Source organism: Lycorma delicatula, chromosome 1, assembly GCF_047948215.1.
Source record: "Lycorma delicatula isolate Av1 chromosome 1, ASM4794821v1, whole genome shotgun sequence".
Classification (NCBI taxonomy): domain Eukaryota; kingdom Metazoa; phylum Arthropoda; class Insecta; order Hemiptera; family Fulgoridae; genus Lycorma; species Lycorma delicatula.
In genome coordinates, this window is record NC_134455.1 from 293,464,757 (window position 1) to 293,486,982 (window position 22,226).

General features: G+C 33.3%; 1 protein-coding gene across 2 annotated transcripts in view; it reads left to right on the forward strand.

Moving 5' to 3' along the window:
* The window catches only part of LOC142332842 (uncharacterized), a 103,055-nt gene that overhangs the window by 13,377 nt on the left and 67,452 nt on the right, over positions 1 to 22,226 (forward strand). For both annotated transcript variants that reach the window (XM_075379487.1, XM_075379494.1), the window contains 3 exons: positions 6,910 to 7,190; positions 10,247 to 10,417; positions 13,334 to 14,265. In XM_075379487.1, the coding sequence (XP_075235602.1) occupies positions 6,910 to 7,190; positions 10,247 to 10,417; positions 13,334 to 14,265 (1,384 nt within the window). The remainder of the gene's footprint in view (positions 1 to 6,909; positions 7,191 to 10,246; positions 10,418 to 13,333; positions 14,266 to 22,226) is intronic.

Consider the following 22,226-nt stretch of genomic DNA (forward strand, 5'->3'; position numbering starts at 1 on the left):
TTCTTAATTAATTATACTTTCGGATATCATTTTTTCCTAGAGAAAATTGTCATAATTTAATGTACTAGAAACTGCTGCTTTAATAAAATTTAATATTCATATCATTTCCTTTTACTGTAATACTACTGTTATTTTCCTCAATATAGCTATTTCACTTTGCCATTATGGTATCAGTAGTATTCAGTCAGATGTGAAGAATGAATTAGGTTTAATTCACATAATGCAAAGATCGTATTGTTATTGTTACTAATAAAAACGTTAATCATAAGTGTTATTTAGTTTCTGTCATGTTATTAATAAATAAATATGTATATTCAAATATCAGTTACATAAGTTAAATACATGAACTATACACCACAAGTCAATCAAAACAAAATAAGTTAAAACAAATGTCAAAACTGATTATCTTTGCAAAACTATTTCTGCTGAATTGTTCATAGTAGATTATATTGTTTTATATCTTTTCATAAGTTGCTGTGAATATAAATGAGAATTTTACACAAAACATTTTGGTGTCAGTAATTTGTTGAGGGTTAAAATTATAACATAGGTTCAGATTTTCCTTTTTACAATAAACTCTTGACTTTTTTAACACATTCGCTCATATATCTTATAGAGTTCATCTGTGGTGCAGTGGTTGTTGTAGCTGAGTTACTGTACTGTACCTTTGTCCTTGAATATGTTGCAGCCGGTATTGTCCTCATGATGATGTATGTCAGCTATTTACTTTCATTCATATACGCATGATCAGTAATAATTTAAATTTTGAAGCTTACATTTGATGAATTGTTATGAAACATAGCTCTTTGATTTGTGAATATCTGTGTATTAATGATTTTTCAGTTCACAGTGTATAAGAAAAAACTAAAAACAAAAATTAAATCTAAATCAATCTTATTCAGGAGACACTATTCAAGAAATAGGCTAGTAATAATTTATTGTTACACATTAATTAAGATCACATTTAATTTCATTAAAACTTCCAAATTATAAATTTCTTATATTGATACTAAAGAAAAAAAATTAATTAAAAAAAATCATAAATAATTCATGACAAGGTAATTTTTTTTTCCAAATAAGTATTAATTTTGGCAATATTTAAAATAAAAAGAAAAAAACAACAAAGAAACTACATATTTTTTTTATAATCATGAACATATTTCTGCAGCCATGATTTGCATCTGATATACAATATATAGCTATTTTACCACATTAGCTTTAAATTGTGTGAGGATTACAGTGTTTTTGATATGCAATGAATGTGTTTTATATGTAGATGAACAGCATCTGCAGTTATGGTTTACTGAACACGATTTCAAATTTTTATTAGAACTGTTATTGATATATTCTTTAGTCTATTTGGTATTGGCCCATCAAACTGCAAGTACAAAAATAAGTAAAATAAAAGGAGATAAGTTGCAATTCAAGTTTGAGATAAAATTAATTCATTCATTAATCATTCTATATTCCTGATTTGTAATAGTTTTAATTTAGTTTGGTATTTCTCTACTTATAATATCTTTATTTTGAACAAATTCATATACATATGTAATATTTTTGCCCAAGGATTTGTTTAAAATTGGGGTTTGTGTTTGTACTTTAGGCATGGTAATTTTAAAAAAATTAATTTATCCTGTGCTTTTTATTGAAAAAAGTAAGTAAGAAAAATGTTAATAACAAAAAACATGTAAAAGTAAATAGTTCATTTTTTTTGGTTTTGATGAGTTGGAGGAACCCCATTTATGGGCAGTGTGTTGGACTTGCTAACAGGTTCTGCAAGGTATTACTAAAAGTGCATATGTATGCTTGTGCCCTACCGACTAAACCTCCTATCTCACTGGACTGCCCTCCTGGGGCTAGATTGGCAATTAAGCATTACTCAGCCCTGGGAGGTGCCTTTGGGCTTGGGAGGTTAGGAGTCCTCATGCCTCATCACCAATGCCCATCCTTGCAAGCGTTTATGAACGATGGCTCAGCAGAGGGCTCCATCACCCCTTCGCCCTCTGGCTTTGAACTTATAAGGATTACCTTGAAAGTCACATCGATCACTGAGGTCCTCTGAGGTCCTGCTCTTTGGCTTTTAGAACTTCCTTGATGTATTTCTTGACATCTTTCAATTGTTTATGGCCGGACAGCATGTAGCTCACAACTGTCTCTGGTAATAACCTGTCTAGTCCTGGTCTTTCCTTGATTTATACCCATCTTGGGCATTTAAAAAAATGTGTGTGCCGGAGTGTCTTCCTCGCGTAAAAACATGTCGGTGAGTCTCTTCTCCCAAATTTATGGAGATATGTGCAGAATACCTCGTGCTCAGACAGGAACTGGGTTAGATAAAATCCCACCTCCCCAAACTCCCATCTGAGCCAGGGCTCTACATGAGGCATCAACACCTAAGTCCATCTGCCCAAGCTAGTGGCTTCCCATTTCACTTGCCACTCCTGGATGATCTGGGATCTGTCTTCTTTGGTGCTCATACCTGCTTGCAACTTCTGTAGTTGGGCAGCCTTCAGGTGGACTGTGTGGTCCCAGCAATCACTTGCACAGCATTCTCCGAGACGGTCCTACATGCTGCAGAAATCTTCATGGCCATCTTTCGACAGGGTTGCCATTTTTTTGATATTCCTTTTAATCCTAAATGCATCAGTCACACTGGTAGCACATGGAACAGGACAGATGCGGTCGCAGAAAAGATTATTCTTCTCTTACTGGCACGCAACCCCTGTCTTGGTCCTATCAGCCTGCCAACTTTCTCCACGACTTCTTCAGTTCACTTGAGCCATATCCTTGATGTGAGAATTAAAGAGCCTAGACTTGTCCAACCACATGTCCAGGTATTTGATACAACTGGATGTGGTGATTGGATAACCGTCCACTATGATCTTAATCTGACAAATCTTCCTGCGTCCCACCATGGCGACAGCAGAGGTCTTGTGAGGTGCCAACTGCAAACTTCTACAGCCAGTTGTGGATTGTACTGATGGCATCTGCTGCAATGCTGTCAGCCTCATCCTTCGTGTACTCGTTAACTAATAGAGTAAGATCATCAGCACAGGCAATGGCAATAGCCTTGCCAGGCAGTTCCAATTCCAGTAGGGGATTAAATACCAGGTCCCATAAGATGGGGCTGAGCACCAAGCCCTGCGAGACGCAGCCATGCATAGAAAACTCGACCTCACCCTCGTCAGTCAAGATTCTCACCTCCCTGTCTCAAAGGTAACTGCTCAGTGTTGCTGTGATGTAGTCATCGAGGTTCTTTGTTTGATACTGTCAAGGATGATGGACCAGGGAATCCTATTAAAGGCTTTCTTTATGTCCAGTGGTATGATTAATGGTATCTTCCTGGTTTGCCAAGTACCAGCCGCTTTGTCCTTAGCCCAGGTTAGGACATGGGAAATCGCATCGACCATAATTGTATGGCGAATAAAGCCATATTGTCGAGGCGAGAATCCACCCCTAATTTCCACCACTTCTCGGACCCTTTCAGTGATCATAGATTCATACAGTTTTCCTATAGCATTTAATAAACATACAGATCGAATGTGTCTTTATCCTTCTTCAGGATTAACATTAATCGTGCCTCTTTCCTGAGCTTAGGAAATTGGCAGCTAGACAGAGCCATATTGAAAGTGTCTAAGATCTTCCAGAGTCATTGTGCTATCAATGACTTCAAGAGGGATCCCTGATTGCCATCGGGTCCCGGGCTCTTCTCGGCATTAATCCTTGCAGCCACACTCTTCAGTTCCGTAATGGTGAATCTGTGCATGTGTGGGCATTCAATTTCCAGCAGGTCTTGCGTCAATATAAACAGGTTTGGGTAGGAATGCATGAAGCGCGGAACTGGTAGGGTGGGAGGGGACAGCCGAACTTCCTCATCACTAGCCTATATGCTAGCCCCCATGGGTCCACGTTAAGGCTGTCAACTACCTTATGCCAGGCTTGCTGCTTTGCCCTTTTAATAGCAAAGCTTAAGTTGTTTCTTGCTACCGTGTACTTTTTTCAGCCTATCGCATTTGTGCGCCACCTCTTCTCCTCCTCTACAGGTGCCTTCTGGCACATGTGGTCGTTGCCCTTAAGATGGCAATACTTGCTGACCACCAACGGACTTCATTTATGAGGCCCTATTATTGATTTAAGTTTACAACATTCCTCCTTCAAAATCAGAGTAAGGTCTTCAGGGGCCCATATTAGCCTAGCATCAAGCCTGGTTGCAACAGATTCAGTGAACTCGTTGATCTGTATAACTAATGATTTCTATCTGTAAATCACTCCTGAACTGGATTGTCTGTTAGAAAGTATATTGAATTTGATGGCACGATGGTCACTGCCACAGTCTTCTGTAATTATACTCCATTCAGGCACACGTGTAACTGATCTTTCTGGAACTGCAGCGATATCGAGCATGTAACCATTTCCTCTACTTTTATAGTTGGTTGGCGAGGGATATTAATCACTGTCATGTTGATTGCCCCAAGCATGGTTGCCAGTACATGGCCTCGTGCCATGGATTTCGTGTTGCTTAATTTGACGCTTTTGGCATTTAAATACCCCTAGAGAGTAATTGGTTGACCAAGGTCCTAATTAGTGTTTCAAGTTTTTCAATCTTATCTCCAGGCCGCAGTTGGGGGATACGTTGTAACATCCCACAAGTAAATCTGTGGTTAGTTCCACCTACAGAGCTACACCTTCCGCCCACACCTGCCACTGCAAATCTACCAAACACATTAATAACCGCCATATCCTCATCACAGTCTACCAGCCATCTGCCTGAGGCAATTGCCCTCTGATTGGATTCCGTAATGATAAGAAATCAGCATCACGGTCTATTAGGCCCAGTCCATATCATGTGCGGTAACACTCCTGTTAGTATTAAGAAGTATACATCTCATTATTTACACTGGGTACTGTCCCGGCTTCCGGTCTAATGTCCATTCTTCCCACAGAGGACACAAAAGGGTTTTTCTCTTCAGTCGGCCCTTTTATGCTCTTTCCTGCTGCAGTTGTGAGCAAGGGGGCCGGTCTTCCCCCTTGCTCACAGCTGCCACGTGCCTGTGCTCCCAGAGCCTATGGCAGGCTGTGTTGGGATTGCGTATTTCCAGTCTGCAGGAATGCCACCCAATCATCACACATCCCACTGCAGCTAGCAAGTTGGCCTCCGACTTGGTATTACCATGGTAGCATTTTGGCAGTTGCCTGCATGCCAGTCTGAGGGAGGTTATTCGCACTTCTACATGCTATTTTAAGGCTGTCTTAACGGCCTCCAGCACTTCTTCCCTGGTGGAGTCTGGATGTAAGTCCTTGGTCTGAACAATAGCCATTTTGGACCTAGGTACTTTTTCTGTGGCCATAATATTATTTGTAGTTGTGGCCTTCAACGTGTCTTTCAGGCTCTTAGGGAATGGTGAACCCTTCCTCAAGAAGAGTATCTGCAACGCCATATCGTTCCCAATTGTGGTTATATCAGGTCCGCATAAGATCTGCCTTCTTGCTTAAAAAGAATCGTTTTTGTCAGTATCACTGGTTGGTTAATTTGTTTCTGGTTCCCTTGTAAGAGGTACAGTATCACTTCCTCGCCTAATATTCTAGGACTTTGCATGCGCTAGTCCCCAACTTGTCTCTAGTGGTTGCCCCCCTAGTATATTCTCTACAGCAATCTGTCCATATCCCTGAACCAAGAGGATGTAGTTATCACCATTATTCATCATAAAGTCCTCCTTACCGAACAACCCAGTAGTGATGGTCTCCTTTATGACAGCACCAGGAAGGAAAGATCTCTTGTGTAGCCACCTCCTGGCACCCAGTGCACTTATACAGATATGTCTCGCAAAGGTACCCCATTTGTCGCCTTGTAGATTTCATTAAAAAATCTTAGCACACTCATTGTTCTGACTAGGGAAACCCTCCATCTCCTTTCAAATACCGCATGTGGCCACCTTTTCTCGACAGCGTCCATCATTTCTCGACAACGTTCATTTCATTTAAAGGGAACTTTTGTCCTAGGGTGGCATTCAAAATCTCCAACAGTCATATCTTATGTTATATCCATATAGTTTATATATAGAGTATATGTTGAACTGGATATTGTTGGTTAGTTATAATTGAATTTGATATAATTAGATGCATTATTGCTGTTATACTTCATTAAAGTTTACTTAATAATTTACTTATTTTTTAATCAACGTATATTTCTTTTATGTAAACTTTATAGGCATTTTGGTATTTTATTATAGTCAATTAAGAAGTTTGATTGATAGACTGTTTATTGCTAATTGTAGCCTGTACTATATATTTTTTTAAATGTATTAACTGTTAATTAAAGTATAGTTGTAAATGCAGATGATTGCAGCTTGTAATATCTTACATTTATATGGGTCATAATGCACAATGAAGCAGCTAGCTAATTTGTCACTGCAGTAAATGTGTTACAGAAGTTTTAAAAGCTATTTTGTTGTTGTGATGAATGCCCTTTATGAATAAAAATGTATTTAAATATTATACTTAGATATATTTGCATCTTAAAACATATATGTTCTATGATTGTGGAAATTGAGACATGCTATAACTAAAATATAGATTACTTTCTTGAGGTTAGATGATAAAATTAGTTAACTTATCATTATATTTTTATAGTAGCCAGAACTGCTTAAAAACATTGTATTATTTTGATGATAATATCACGTTGATATTTAGGCTATAGCATTGTTGCTATTAATGTGTATTAATCTCCTCCTAGTTGCTCTTTGATAGTAGCTGATGGTAGTCCAAATTCTGAATTTGTTTTGAACAATTACCAATCCTGCTTAATGAAATTAAACAAATATTGATTAATAACTATAAGATTAACCAATGACTAATTGATTGACGTTTTAAATTTTTCCAGACACTTATATTATTTTATAATCCATTTTTCAGATGCCAGTAGTGAAGCAGGTGTTTGTGGCCTTCGTAATCTTGGCAATACATGTTTCATGAGCACTGGTGTTCAGTGCTTAGTGGCAACTCCATCACTAGTACACTGTTTGTTAAGTAAAACTATGTTAGACACCGATGTCACTGTGTCTTCAGATTCTCTCACTGCCCAGCTGGCGGTATTAACTAATAAAATGTGGAGTGGCGATTATTCTTCTGTCCAGCCAGCTGATTTTAAACATTCATTAGGAACTCATTATCCACAATTCAAAGATTTCAGACAGGTCTTTTCTGTTATTTATTTTGTTAGTAGTATAAAATTAGTAAGTAATGATAGTTATTAAAGTAGTAGAAAATAAAAAAATAATATAGTCAGTTATTTTACTGGTATTGGATTTAGTAGTGACGGCAACGTGGTTTATAAGTTTCTATGACATTATTTCTTAAGTTTTCCAATCAATTTACATGTTTTTAGGAAAATTGGTTATTTATTTATTTATTTTTAATAACAATAACAGAGTTGTATTCTGCTATTTAACATGTGATAGTTCGTTAGGTGAGATATATAAAGCCTTCACCTAAAGTTTCATTTGAATATAATTATGGGATTACCTGTTGATACAGTTCATTAGTTAAGGATCATAATAATGTTGTTGCATCATAAAGCGTATTTTCATTGTTGATTGAGAAACATCAGTCATTAATCAATTATTTTTGAAGATATTCGAGACCACTGTAAAGTAAATCATTTACTTCAATTCTGTGATTATTAAAATTAAATTATTGATTGCATTTTGATTTAAAAAATCAATATAAAAAAATGTATGTCTCCTATTCAAGTGGATGATCCCTAGACATAGCCCCTAAAATTAGGGGCAACTAATTCCTGAATTAGTTGAATCATATATGGGTGTTAACCAAGATCTTTATGCAAAATTCACCCACCATGTTGTTGGAGAAAGGATCAATTCCTGTGAATGATGTGAAGACAATAACTTTTGATTTTTACAAATACTTGCACTTGCAGCAGCAATATTCTCATGATTCCTTGCATTTCTTATGTGAATTGTTTTAACATCAAGTAGAGAAAAATTCTCTTTGAAATTTTTAACCAAACGATGAATTTGCTTTTGTTTGGCCAATAATTTTGATTTGTAAACGTTACTGAGGTGTGTAGTGTTCCATGATGATTTGGTCATGAACTACTGAAAAAAAATAATTTTCAAAAAATTAAAAAAAAATCGGTGTTGCCCAACAATCATTCAATTTTTTGTGCTCAAAAACACCCATATAATGGTCACTCAGTTATACTGCTATTTCATGTAGCTGATAATGTTTTTATAAAGCAGACATGATAATTAAATGCTTTTAGTTTGAAAAAACAGTTGTAGCTCATTGTTTGGTGAACTTATATCTGCAACAAGATTGCTACAGCATTTTATATATATATATATATATATTTATTCTTTTAAAATATGTAATGTTAAAAGTTCCTACTAATATTATTATATGATTGAATCTAAATAAAAGTTTTGTGTATTAATAATGAATACAATGTTTTAAAACAAGTATTTACTGAGATTATTAAAAATCCATGTTCTGATCAAGGTTCCTTTAACCAGCATAGGTAAAAAGTTGAACTTAATATTTTAGTTTTATCTATTTGAAGTAATGGTGTATTACTGATATCCAGGATCACATTTTGTACATTTATAACCATTTTAGTTTATTTATAATTATCCCTAATGGATTTTTAAATTATTTCATGTACTTTTCTTTACAAACTTTTTTAAGTTTAGATGATTCTGTATCATTTGATATTTAATATTTGAAAGGGAAAGGGGAAAATGGTAAAAATGAAAGTGGGAAAATGGGAAAGATTACATTTTGTGAAGTTCCGTAATGTTAATTTTGTTAATGTTTTATCAGACTTTCAATTGTGTTCATGTTCAGTGTGTTAGAAAGAGCGAACCAGTTTGTTTAGCTCCTTCGTTCTGCTCTGTCATCAGTAGAATCATGAGTAAGCTAGAGGTTCTGTTTGTTGCACAAAGTATGATTATAAAGTTTTTAACTAATGAAGGTGTTATAGCCGCAGAAATTTTAACTCGTTTAAAGTTCAGTTTGGGGATGCTACTCTGTCACAGAACCAAGTGTATAAGTGGGCCAGACAATTTAAGGGCGGCAGAGAAAGTGTAGAAAATGAGTCATGATCAATGTATAAGATCAAGTCTTATAGCTGACAACATCTGTGCTGTTCAAGAGTTTATCGAAGGTGATAACTAGTTCACTGTTGAAAAAATCATGTCAGAAGTGGGTATCAGCAATGGGAGTGCTCAATCCATTATCACTGATCATCTTGGCTTTAGAAAAATTAATACTTGATGGGTTTCAAGGTTGTTGACCGAAAATTAAAAACAGGTTAGGTTGGAGATTTGTGAGAGACTTCTGAATCGATTTTGGCAAGAAGGGGATGATTTTTTGAGACGCATCATCACATGTGATAAGACATGGGTCCGTCATTACACTCCAGAGAAATGGTGAGAGAAGATGAGAGTTGCACAGTGAAGGCCAAAACCTTTCTACCAGCCAGAAGATTCTTGCAATGTTTTTTATTCACTCAAGGTGAGTTTTACTTATTGATTTTCTTCACAATCAACAAATTGTGAATGCAGCTTACTATTGCCAGCTGCTAAAGTCATCTGCCGAAACAAAAGACAGGTATGCCCATTAGAGATGTCATCATTCTTCATGACAATGCCCGGCCGTACACTGCAATTTTGACAAGGGATAAATTGTAAAAAATGCACTGGAAAAACCTTAAACATCCTTCCTACAGTCCAGATTTGTTCCTCTGTGACTATTTTTTGTTTGCGCCCTTGAAAGATTTGCTTGGAGAGGAACGTTTCAAAAACAATGAAGATGTCAAGGAGTGCATGCACAATTGGTTGATGGCTCATCCTCAAACTTTTTATGAACAAAGAATATTCAAGCTTCCAAATCATTGGCAAAAGTGTGTAGATCATGCAAGAGGCTATATAGAGAAATGATGAAGGTATGAAATATATATATTATTAATCAATCTGTAAAAAAAAAATCACTGTTTATATTTGATTTACCCTTATGCGCACACATATATATATATATATTGAATGATTTTTTTATGAGAGTATTATGTGAATAATTTTAATAATAATATTTGTAGTATTCTATAAAACTTCAATCATGGTACTAACTTAATCTCTTACATTTTAAAAATCTATTAATTGTTATTAATTTTATTTAAATTTATTAATTTAAATCTTTTAATTTTATTTTAATCTATTAATTTTTATTTTTATAGCATGATTGTCAGGAGTTTCTAGCATTATTGTTAGATGGATTACATGAACAAATGAATTGTGCAAATAGTAAATTATCGACTCTAGTCAGTAGTAATAACAACATGACAGAAAAAATGGAATATAATAATTATAATAATAACGATGAAATAAATAGTTGTGATATTAAACAGGTATTTTATTTATTGTTATTATAATATTAGTATTTATTTAATTTAAAATTGTATTGTATGATGTGTGCTAAACCTGGCTTGCACAGTTTTCTTTTATTAGTAAAATAATTATTTAATAAAACAAATACTGTAATTTTGATTCATAAGCTTTTATTGTCTGCTAAAAAAAAAAGTGCCTGCAGTATGTGACAAAGTTGGCAGTATTGTAACTTACTCAGAATAGTTTGAATTTATTCATTACATTTAGATCAATTACACAGATATACATTAAAGTTGGTCCTTGTTTCTTTGCAAATAAGTTCCTTTTCTTCATGACTTTAAACAAAAATTGTATACAGTAATCTTGCTTTAACCTTGAATTTGGATTCGTGGTCGTAAACAGTTACTCTTGTAGTGTTACTTTGGTTTTGTGATTTCTTTGTTAGAATTGCAATTTACATCCAACTATTACTTAGGAATCTCATTATTTCTGTTCCTAGTCTATCATTGTGCCTCAGTCTCTTACTCTTACAATGCAAATGCCTGTAAAGTATTAAGAAAAATTTAGTATTTTATAGGTGATGAAAAATTAAAATTTATGTACTATGATGTACTACCACTGCAGTACATCTGATCTACTGTACCATTGTGTGTATAGTTGTATATAATTTGTATATTTAATGATAATTAGACAAGCAAAGCGAGTGTTAGGTTAAGTTTGGTTAGGTTATGTTGATGTAACCCACCGGGTTGGTCTAGTGGTTAACGCGTCTTCCCAAATCAGCTGATTTGGAAATCGAGAGTTCCAGCGTTCAAGTCCTAGTAAAGCCAGATATTTTTACACGGATTTGAATACTAGATCGTGGATACCGGTGTTCTTTGGTGGTTAGGTTTCAATTAACCACACATCTCAGGAATGGTCAAACTGAGAATGTACAAGACTACACTTCATTTACACATACATATCATCCTCATTCATCCTCTGAAGAATTATCTAAACGGTAGTTACCGGAGGCTAAACAGGAAAAAGAAAGAAGGTTATGTTGATGTGACCCACCGGTTTGGTCTATTGGTAACTGAGAATGTACAAGACTACACCATTTACACTCATACATATCATCCTCTGACGTATTATCTTAAAGGTGGTTACCAGAGACTAAACTGGAAAAAGAAAGAAAGGTTATGTTGATGTATTTGGAACTTCTGACCCACGTGGTTGGTCTAGTGGTGAATGCATCTTCGCAAATCAGCTGATTTTGAAGTCGAGAGTTCCAACGTTCAAATCCTTTATACGGATTTGAATACTAGATTGTGGATACTGGTGTTCTTTTATGGTTGGGTTTCAATTAACCACACATCTCAGAAGTGGTCGACCTGAGACTGTACAAGACTACACTTCACTGACACTCATACATATCATCCTCATTCATCCTCTGAAGTAATACTTGACAGTGATTCCCAGAGGCTAAAGAAGGAACCAAAAAAGGTATCTTGATATCATACAAAGTTTAATATGCAGAAATGGCATTACCTAACCAAGCTTAGTGTTACCTAATACTCACTTCGCTCTCAATCTCTTCTATTTAACATTAAATGTACAAATTATGTATAATTTGTTTACAATTTATGATATTAGTTTATTATTTAAAATAAATTAGGTAGTACAATGCTACCTTAAAATTCATGATGATGGTAGACCGTATACCAAAGTAGCACCTTTTCATCAACTTGTTTAACATTAAATTAATTACAGTAAAAAAATTAGATACATTTTTATATCTGTATGAAAACGCTTTTCTATGTAAAAGAAAATTCTGCAGTATAGGTGTACACTGAATTAGTTATCGTTTACTTGATTCATCTGTTTTAAGTCATTGATTTTGACTTAATATTATTGTTTTCAAATCCACATACTATTTGATAATAAACTAATTTAAATTACAATTGACTATTGGTCTTGTTTGTACCCAGTTTAATTAATTTGAATAGAGTCATTATGTTAATCAGTGAAAGTTTACAAACAATGCAAAATGTTATGAACTACCTCTATCTTACCCTTCTGTTAGTTGATTGATTCCTTCATTATCTTAATTTTGTTCTTTCTTCCTTTGACAGCTATCTTGAGAGTTTTATCAGGACCAACCTGATTCCACCATTACCATTCTTTTAGCAGATGCTGCTTCTAGTAGCTAACAGAGCAGTTCCTTCTTTATTTCTCCACAGTAGTATGGTGACCATCTAGGTATCTTTATATCTTATTTGGTGAGAGGTTGTACAAAAAACCAAATCCTACTATCCTTCCTAAATTCTATATCCATTTGTATCTTTCTTGGATTTGAACTTAGGTCATGTAATGTTATTGTACAGCTGGGAAGGGCTGTTAGAGTAGAAAGGACGACACCCCCTACACTGTTCTATGCTTAATTGTGGGTCTGGCGTAGGGAAAAAAAAGTACAAGTGCAAACCCGCCGGGTTGGTCTAGTGGTGAATGTGTCTTTCCAAATCAGCTGATTTGGAAGTAGAGAGTTCCAGTGTTCAAGCCCTAGTAAAGTTAGTTATTTTTACTTCGTGTAAAAATAACTAACTTTTTTTTTTTGATTGTGGATACAGGTGCTCTTTGGTGGTTGGGTTTCAATTAACTACACATCTCAGGAATGGTCAAACTGATACTATACAAACTACACTTCATTTACATTCATACATATCAACTTCATTCACCCTCTGAAGTATTATCTGAACAGTAATTACCAGAGGCTAAATAGGAAAAAGAAAGAAAAGGTACAAGTGCAAGCCCTGAAATAAAGTAATTTAAAATCTAATAAATTTACATTTGGTCAGGTGAGTTTGTTGCCTTTTTTTTGTTGTATTAGATAATATTCCTTTATTTGCTATTTATATTTTTTTGTTTTCTTCATTCTTTGTTGTTTGTTTTTACAGAAACTGGACTGTAGTAGCAATTTGCAGTGTAGTGAATATTGGTCTCCTAAAAAAGGAATCATTGATTCGAATAACTATAGCTGTAATAGTAATAATAATAACAATAACAATATTAATGGTATCTTATTATGTAAAAAAGAATTAAATGATGTTAAGGAAAGCACGGGTTTTACAACACCACAGTCACTGTCGGTGTTCACTTTACAAACATCATTACAGCCTAATGTCAATAAAAATACAATTGAAGCGGAACAGAGTGATAAAAAATTATTTATAGCAAATAGTAACAATAGTAATAATAAAGTTGGTGGTGTTAGTTATACTTATAATAATAATAACAATAGTAATAGTTACAGTGGTAGTAAAACTAATAATTTTAATAATAGCAATGGTGTTTTGTTAAGTGATAAATTAATCAGTGGCAATGAAGGAAACGGGGGTATTGGTGAAGTCGGGGGAAGTGGTGATGCTGAGTCACTGTTGATGAGCAGTAGTGATGATCATCATAATCACTGGTATAGTAGTACGTGTTTAACAGACATACAAGATATAATGAAAGATGCTAAAACATCAAATGTGAATGTGTTGGTTACAGAACAAGAAACTAACAATGAAATACGTTTTGATTCTGATAAGTTTCCAAAAAGTGAAAATTTATTGCGTAGAAGAGAAACATTAAATTTCAGTGCATTTCATATTTATGATAACAACACTGGTAGCAGTAACAATAACAATAGTTGTGGAAAACGTGTTAAAAGTACAGTAACACATTATAATTGTGTTACTGAATTTAGAGAAGGTTTGGATTTAAAAAGAATTAAGATGCATCAGCTTGATTCGGATGATGGTGAAAAAGAGAAAAATCGGCTTATGGAATATCAGAATATTAAAAGTAAAACATTAGATATCAATTTAGTTGAGAAAAATTTAAGGTAAGTTTTTCAGTTCTTAATGTTATAGTTTTATATATATTTAATCAATTTGACTATTGGTTTTATCTATTATATGTCTGTGATTTTTAAGTTTATTCTTGTTTCACTCAGTTTGTATTGCAGTAGCAGTTCCAAAAATAATTTGAAATTATAAATTCATTTACTTTCATATTTTTAGAAATTTTTTATTATAATTTTACTTAATCTTAGATTAATTATTTTTGTATCATGGTGGTGATGATGACTTCTAAAACTGTCTTGACTTCCTCCTGGTGGGTAAATAAACCTTCATCTCTCAACAGATCACCTCCTTACAGCCAAGTCAGGCTGTAAAGGTAATGATAAAAAATCTACCATTTGATCTATTTTAATAAAGACTTTGCGTGATCTGTTCTGTGGGGGCCACGCATTATCATAAAGTATGTTTTATGCTCATCATAAAGTATGAAAAAACTTTCTTCATGTGCCATTTGTTTGCATTTGAGTATTTCACAAAAAACTTGACATTGTTGTCCAGATTCCAAGAATTTTATTGGCAAAATTTTGTTTTGGTTCCAAAAAACTAAGTCATGTTTTTCATCTTACACACACACACACACACACACACACACACACACACTCTCTCTCTCTCACACACACTCTCTCTCTCTCACACACACTCTCACACTCTCACTCTCACATTTACATTACTTGTTGCCCATGGCTTTGCTCATGTGGGTTTTGGAAGTCAAAAGAAGACTAAAAACAAACCAAAATACCGTAATAAACAAACATACTTCTTTATAACCAACTTGAACATTACCATTTAATTCTAATTTCACTATATTTCAGTTTTGATCTTATCCACTTGCAATGTTGTGTGCACTCAACATATATACATATATACAGCTATATGCCTGTTTGGATGGTATATTTGCTGATATTCATTTCATGAGTTTCAAAAACTTTCTTCATTTCTCATATGTGCATATAATGTCAGTTCTTTGAATTTAAAATGGTAGTTTTAACATGAAATGAATCAAATATCATCTTGAGTAATAATAAAAATTCTAAATTAGATGTAGATAAATTTAATAAATTAATTAAATCATGTGATATTATCAATTTAACAAAGAAAAAAAAAATTAATCATATATACAAGATTCAATTTACTACCAATTTTATTTTATCAAACAGTTTTAAATAACTTTAAATTTGTCAATAAAGCCACAGCATGTGCCTTTGTAATCCAATGTAATTTGTTTTCGTACATGTGTTCAAATATTTATGAACTTAAATTGCACCATGGAATTATATAGACATGAAAACATTACCAAATGGAATAACACAGGGCAAGCCCATGCAGCAAAAATAAGTTGAGTGACAGAGTAACAATATTTTGTATCAAATTTGAACTATATAAGGATGAGAAAGTTGATCTGAGTCGTCTCCTACATATTACATATTGTTAAGATTTAGAATTTTTATACAAAATTGTGGTCTGCCCTTTTGCTCTCCAAATTGGATTTTTGAAAAATGAAATGTGCCTTTTTCAAATACATGAAAATTGAAATACCAATTTTGGTATTATTGATTGTAACACCTTACAATTCATATAATTTCATAGAAACTTTGCCATCCTCAAATTTGATTTTTGAAAACTGGTGAAACTTTGTCAGTTTGTTTTTGAAGAAGTTGTTAATGCCAGTTTTCACAATTGTAACACCTTTCTAAGATAGAATTTCATAAAAAACTTCTCTTTCCCCCTTTCACTACACTATTATTATTATCATTTATGATCATATAGGATCACTAGTCTGTCCATTATCAAAGTTTCTTCTCTGGCATTCTTTGGGCCTTGCAGTCCTCCCAGTACTTTTTCATATGTTCAGATTTTTGTGCCCTTTCTAGTGTTGAAAATGTTCGTGTTGTGAGTGTGAAGTGATTGTTCTTGAATTTCTTTTTTAATTTTATCTTATTTGTGGTGTCTTCTGGTGTAAGGCCGATTTCCTTCAGATCCTCTCTTATTTATCTGATCTGTCTGTATCCTGTCTTGGTGTTTTTCAAGTTGAGATTGTACTGTACTAGCTGTTTCAGAAGTTTTAAATCTTTTACATCCTCATGATATATCTGAAGAATTCTAGTCTCTATGCATGGTATCAGTGATGGGTTCCAACTCTGTACCTGACTTTGTTGGGCACAATCTACCATTACCTGTCTTTTTGGTACTTTTTGTTGATGCAGGTTCTTCCAATTCATTAGATTTTCTGGAATCTATCTGTTTGATTGTTTGTTCAGATGGAAGAGTGTTTCTGCTGCAAAGTAGCTTCTGGTTTTATAACTGTGTTATAGTGCCTTATGTTTGTTTGCATTTATTGATAGGCATTTTTTATTGTAAGTGTATTAGGTTAATTTTTGAGCTTTAGCTAGTTTGTTTCTTATTTTAATCAAGGTTTTTTGTTTAGGTTGTTTGTTATTATTTCTCCAAGCTATTTAGATTGGGTTACTATTTTGATTTTATTGCCATTTATGTTAACTTCTTTTAATCATGTTGGTTTTTGGGACATAATTTCTGTTTTTTCAAAGGATGTTTTAAAATCAATTTTTTATTTACAACATTTTGAAGTTCTAATATCTGTGATTTAGCTTCATCGATGCTGTTTGCTAGCGGTGCCAAGGTTTGTTGCTTTCTTTGGGGAGTAAATTTAATTTTATTTTTGATTACATAGTGATCTGAGCCTGTGTCTACTTCTCAGAGGACTTTTACATTGTAGATCTCCTTGTGGTGGTGTTTGTCTGTGAAGACATGGTCTAGTTGCCATTTTCCTTTAGTGTAGTCACAGTGTTTCCAGGTTTTGAGTTTTTTTTAATTTTCTCTTGAATATGTAGATTTAAGGATTAGGTTGTGGTTTCTGCAGAGATCAGTGAGTATCTGTCCGTTTTTGTTTCTTTTTTCTTAGGCTGGCCATTCTTCAATGATGTCACAGTATTTTCTTTCTCTGCCTAGACGAGCATTGAAGACTGCTTAATTGTTTAACATGGTTTTTGGGGATGTTATTTATAGTCAGTTCGAGTAGATCCCAGAACTTTTCTATTTCTTTACTGTCTTTTGGAAAGTTGTTTTTATTATTAGTGGGTGCATGGTCTTTTATTACAGCGTAGATTTTATTAGATGCTTTTAGGGTGAGTGTTGAGATTGTGACTTGAATTCTTGTATTGTGTTTATTATTTTGAAGCTGACTAAAAAACCTGTTACAAACTGTGGAACATTTTTCATCACTGTATTCCCAGGTATGCTGTTGTATAGCCTATATCCTTGAGATTCTATGCCGTCCTGATTGGTGTTTCTTATTTCCTGCCGACCCATGATGAAAATTTTGTTTGGTTCATTAAGCCTGTAATTATTTTTAGTTTACTAGTCTGCATGAGGGAGTTTACATTATGTGTAGAAATGTAGGTGATTTGCTTTTGTGTGATTTTGGACTTTGTATTCTTTTTGTTCATGTGTAGTGTTGGGGCATTCCAGTGCTTTTGATTGCATGCTATTTCAATCCATTATATGCCTACATATTTTTTAAGATGTAGACATCCACTAATTCCTTAGTGGGATGTCATAAAAAACAATGTACCCTCCAAATTCTTCTACCAAAGGTAAGCAGTTAAGATGTATGTGTTGAGGAGTCAGTCAGGAAACTTTGTTTTATTTATATTTAGATGCATGTGCATGTATTTTATATATTTAAAAAACATCATGTATATTCTATTTGAATATTATTATTAATTTTTTTTTCTTTTGAATTAAATAGCAAAGAAAAATGTTAACAACAAGGATAAGTAGATAAACATAACAGTATTTTGTTAAAATTGTTATAATTTAAAAATAATTAACTTTAAAATTAAATAAATAACTACTAAATATGCTGATCTCCGTGGTGGAGTGGTAGCACCTCGGTCTTTCATTTGGGGGTCTTGGGTTTGAATACTGATCAGGCATGGCAATTTTCATACGCTACAAAATTCCATTTCCATATTCCCTCATAAGTTTTTTCTTCACTGTGAAGTATTGAGTTCTTGTATTCATCTTTAAATAAGTGTAGGTTGTTAAAACTGTAGTGCAATGATTTCTGAACAGCACCGCAGCTCCCTGGGGAGCCTTGGCCTCTTCACAGGGGTGCCACAAACTATTATAAAAGCTTCATAATTAATTGAACCAAGACATTTTAATTATTAATTTAATCTTAAAGAAAAAAAATAATGAAGGTGCATGAGTTTTATTTATTTTTGTCTCTTACTTACGAGTAGTCATACGTTTACTTAAGGTAGGACGCCATGGAAAATTTTTAATTGAAAAAGGGGGGCGCCACGACTCAGAAAACTTTAGGAATCACTGCTGTAGTGAATGATTCAACTTGACTTGTAAGTAAAGCTTCATCTTGAAGAATGTTTTGGATAATTAGGAAAGGTCCATCATACTAACATGTAGCAGAAATTATTGTGATGATTTTAATAGTCTCATAATTATTCAGCTTCATAAATAAGCAGGGAAATTGACAATAATTTCAATCTCACTAAGAGTAAAATGTACTTATTTTCTAAAATACAAAATTAGTACAGCAGTACTAGTATGTATATATGCATTTTAATTTTAAATATTTTAAAATTTATTATTACATTTATTTATTACAATTTATTACATTTGACATTAGTCAAATGTTTTTCACTTAGATTACTCAGGTAATGCATAGACTGAACAACAGATCTCGGTTCAAGATTTTATCCTTGATTAAACTAAGTAAAGTTGATTAAACTTTACTTTTCAGGTATCCACTAATACAGAAATGTATCAGGATATCTTATGGCTATTGCTGTAGTGGTAGTGGTGTTACTGTCATGAAAATGAGTCTGTTGGGAAAAAGTTACTGTAGGCATTCATTATACTTTTTTTAAGTCTACATAATGGCACTGTCTTGTTAAAATCAATTCACACCAAGGTAGTCTTATCAGATAAGTTGTATCTGATCATTAAGAAACATATAAATCGTGTGTATACTTTTCAGAATTAATTATTATCGCTCCCTTCTTTGTCTTTTAAAAAAAAAATGGACCTAATATGCCAGCTGATGAAGTAGCACTATCATGCAGTTGCTCTTTCACTATGAAGTGGTAGTAGTTCGTGGAGTAGTTTAGGATTTTCATACAACCAAATGATTCTTTTGTTTATTGACTAAACTAATGAATTAATCAGGTGCCTCATCATATATCCACAAGTCATCATTAAAATCTTGTTCGTCTAAACATAGGAAAATTCTCAGAAGCAAACTACCCAATTTTCAATGTCAAAGTTTGACTCTTGAATGATATAAATTTTATGTGAATGTTAATCTGAATTTTCATACAAGATCTTCATAAACCAGTTACAGAAATGTTTAGTCGAAGGTGTTTACTAGAAATGCTTTGGACTCGATTGCTGCACTGAGAAATAATGTTTTGAATGGATTACTTTTGATTGCTGCACTAATAGAATAAATGTTTTCTGGCATATGAACCCTTCATTTTCCACCTGGTGACTTTATTTTTGTAGCAGATCCTATCACTTCAAATTTTCTGACCCAAGTTTCATTAATAAGGCCAAGTTTCAATGATAAGGATGCAATCTTAATGCCCACTACTTTGCCGGACACCATTGCTTAGTTCCTTCTCATAATAGTGAGGAATAAAGTCAGTCCAGTGTATACTCTTTAAGGGTCAAAACACACATACTTTAAACTCATATTATGAGTTCATAAATTTCAAGATTGTTTTCTGTGTTATTTTCATAGTATTTATAATGAAAGTCTGATTTTCTCCTTAAATAATTGTAAATGTTTGTTGGTTGTCAACAAATGTCCAATTTACGATTAGCAGTAACGTTCAGTGTTTTTTATAACACAAGAGGGAAAAAGAAATTCACTATAAGTTACATCCCATGCCCAGCAATATTTACAAGTTAAATATAAATCCATTACAGCATATATGTGAAAGTATTATATAATCATTATTTCCTTTTATGTTTTTCCCTTGTGTTTATAAGCCACAAAGGTCTCTCTGTATAGAGTTTTCATTGCTAAATATTTAAGTTTGTATACTGAAGGCTTTGCATTTTGAAAATATTAATTTATAAATTTATTTATATATATATATATATATATATATATATATATATATATGGAGAGAGAAAGGTTTTTTGCTATTTAATTTTTGTTCCAGTTTTATTTGAAGTTTTTTTTTTATGTAAAAACTGCTGTCTTTATTGTTTATACTAGGTCCCTGTTGCAGCTTTGCCTATGCTATATGGTTACTTGTGTTTCCCGCAGCGGTCACTTTTTATTTTATGTTTTTTAGTCAAGTAACCAGAGGCAGGTATAAGACAGTCACACATACCTTTTAAGGTAAAAAAATTTGAACTTTCAAAGTCGAATTTCAAAAATCTAGAAATTGGTTTATTGACTTGAAGATTTTTTTACCTCCAGGACCACTGTTAGGTATTGCGTCAGAGGATGATATGAATTTCAAGTAGCATGTGAAAATGCCATCCCTGACTGGGATTTGAACCTGGGACCTCTGGATGAAAGGAACATGAACATTAAATACCACATTGATTTCTTCATTTGTTACAGAGAAATTAATAAAAGAACAGGGTTTAAAAAAAATTTCAAAAATCCATTTTAACCCTTGAAACTCAGAATATCTTAAGTTAGAAATTGGTTTTTAAACATTCATAATCATTCAGTTCAAACCCAGCTCACATAGTAATACATACTCACAGTTTACAATTCATTAAGTTTGTGCTTCAACCAGCAAATCTCCACTATTTCATATATATATATATATTTTTTTTTTTTTTGAAATGAAATCTATCTAGAAAAACTCAGTTATGCCAAGGAACAAAGGTAAATATTTGATTTCGAAGTCTGTCTCTTTTAACTACATTTTTCCAAATGCTTTTTTCTTCATCAATTTGCCACAACACCTCTTCATTTGTCACTTTATCCATCCATCTGATTTTTAACATTCTCCTATAACACCACATTTCAAAAGCTTCTAATCTTTTCTTTTCAGTTACTCCGATCGTCCAAATTTCACTTACATATAAAGCTATGCTCCAAACATATCCTTTCAAAAATCTTTTCCTGACATTTAAATTAATTTTTGATGTAAACAAATTATATTTCTGACTGAAGGCTTGTTTCGCCTGTGGTATTTGGCATTTTATGTCGCACCTGCTTCATCCATCTTTAGTAATTCTACTTCCCAAATAACAAAATTCTTCTACCTCCATAATCTTTTCTCTTCCATTTTCACATTCAGTGGTCCATCTTCATTATTTCTATTACATTTCATTACTTTCGTTTTGTTCTTGTTTATTTTCCTGCTGTAGTTCTTGCCTCGGACTTCATCCATGCCATTTAATGTTTCTTCTAAATCCTTTTTACTCTCAGCTAGAATTACTATATGATCAGCAAATTGTAGCATCTTTATCTTTTCACCTTGTACTGTTACTCCGGATCTAAATTGTTCTTTAACATGATTAACTGCTAGTTCTATGTAAAGATTAAAAAGTAACAGGGATAGGGAACATCCTTGTCAGACTTCCTTTCTTATTACGGCTTCTTATGTTCTTCAATTATTACTGTTGCTGTTTAGTTCCTGTAAATGTTAGCAATCGTTCTTCTATCTCTGTATTTGAACCCTAATTTTTTTAAATGCTGAACATTTTATTCCAGTCTACGTTATCGAATGCCTTTTCTAGGTCTATAAATGTCAAATATGTTGGTTTGTTTTTCTTTAATCTTCCTTCTACTATTAATCTGAGGCTTAAAATTAGTTCCTATACTTTTTTGAAACCAAATTGGTCTTCTCCTAACACTTCTTCCACTTCTCTCAATTCTTCTGTACAGAATTCTAGTTAAGATTTTTGATGCATGGCTAGTTAAGCTAATTGT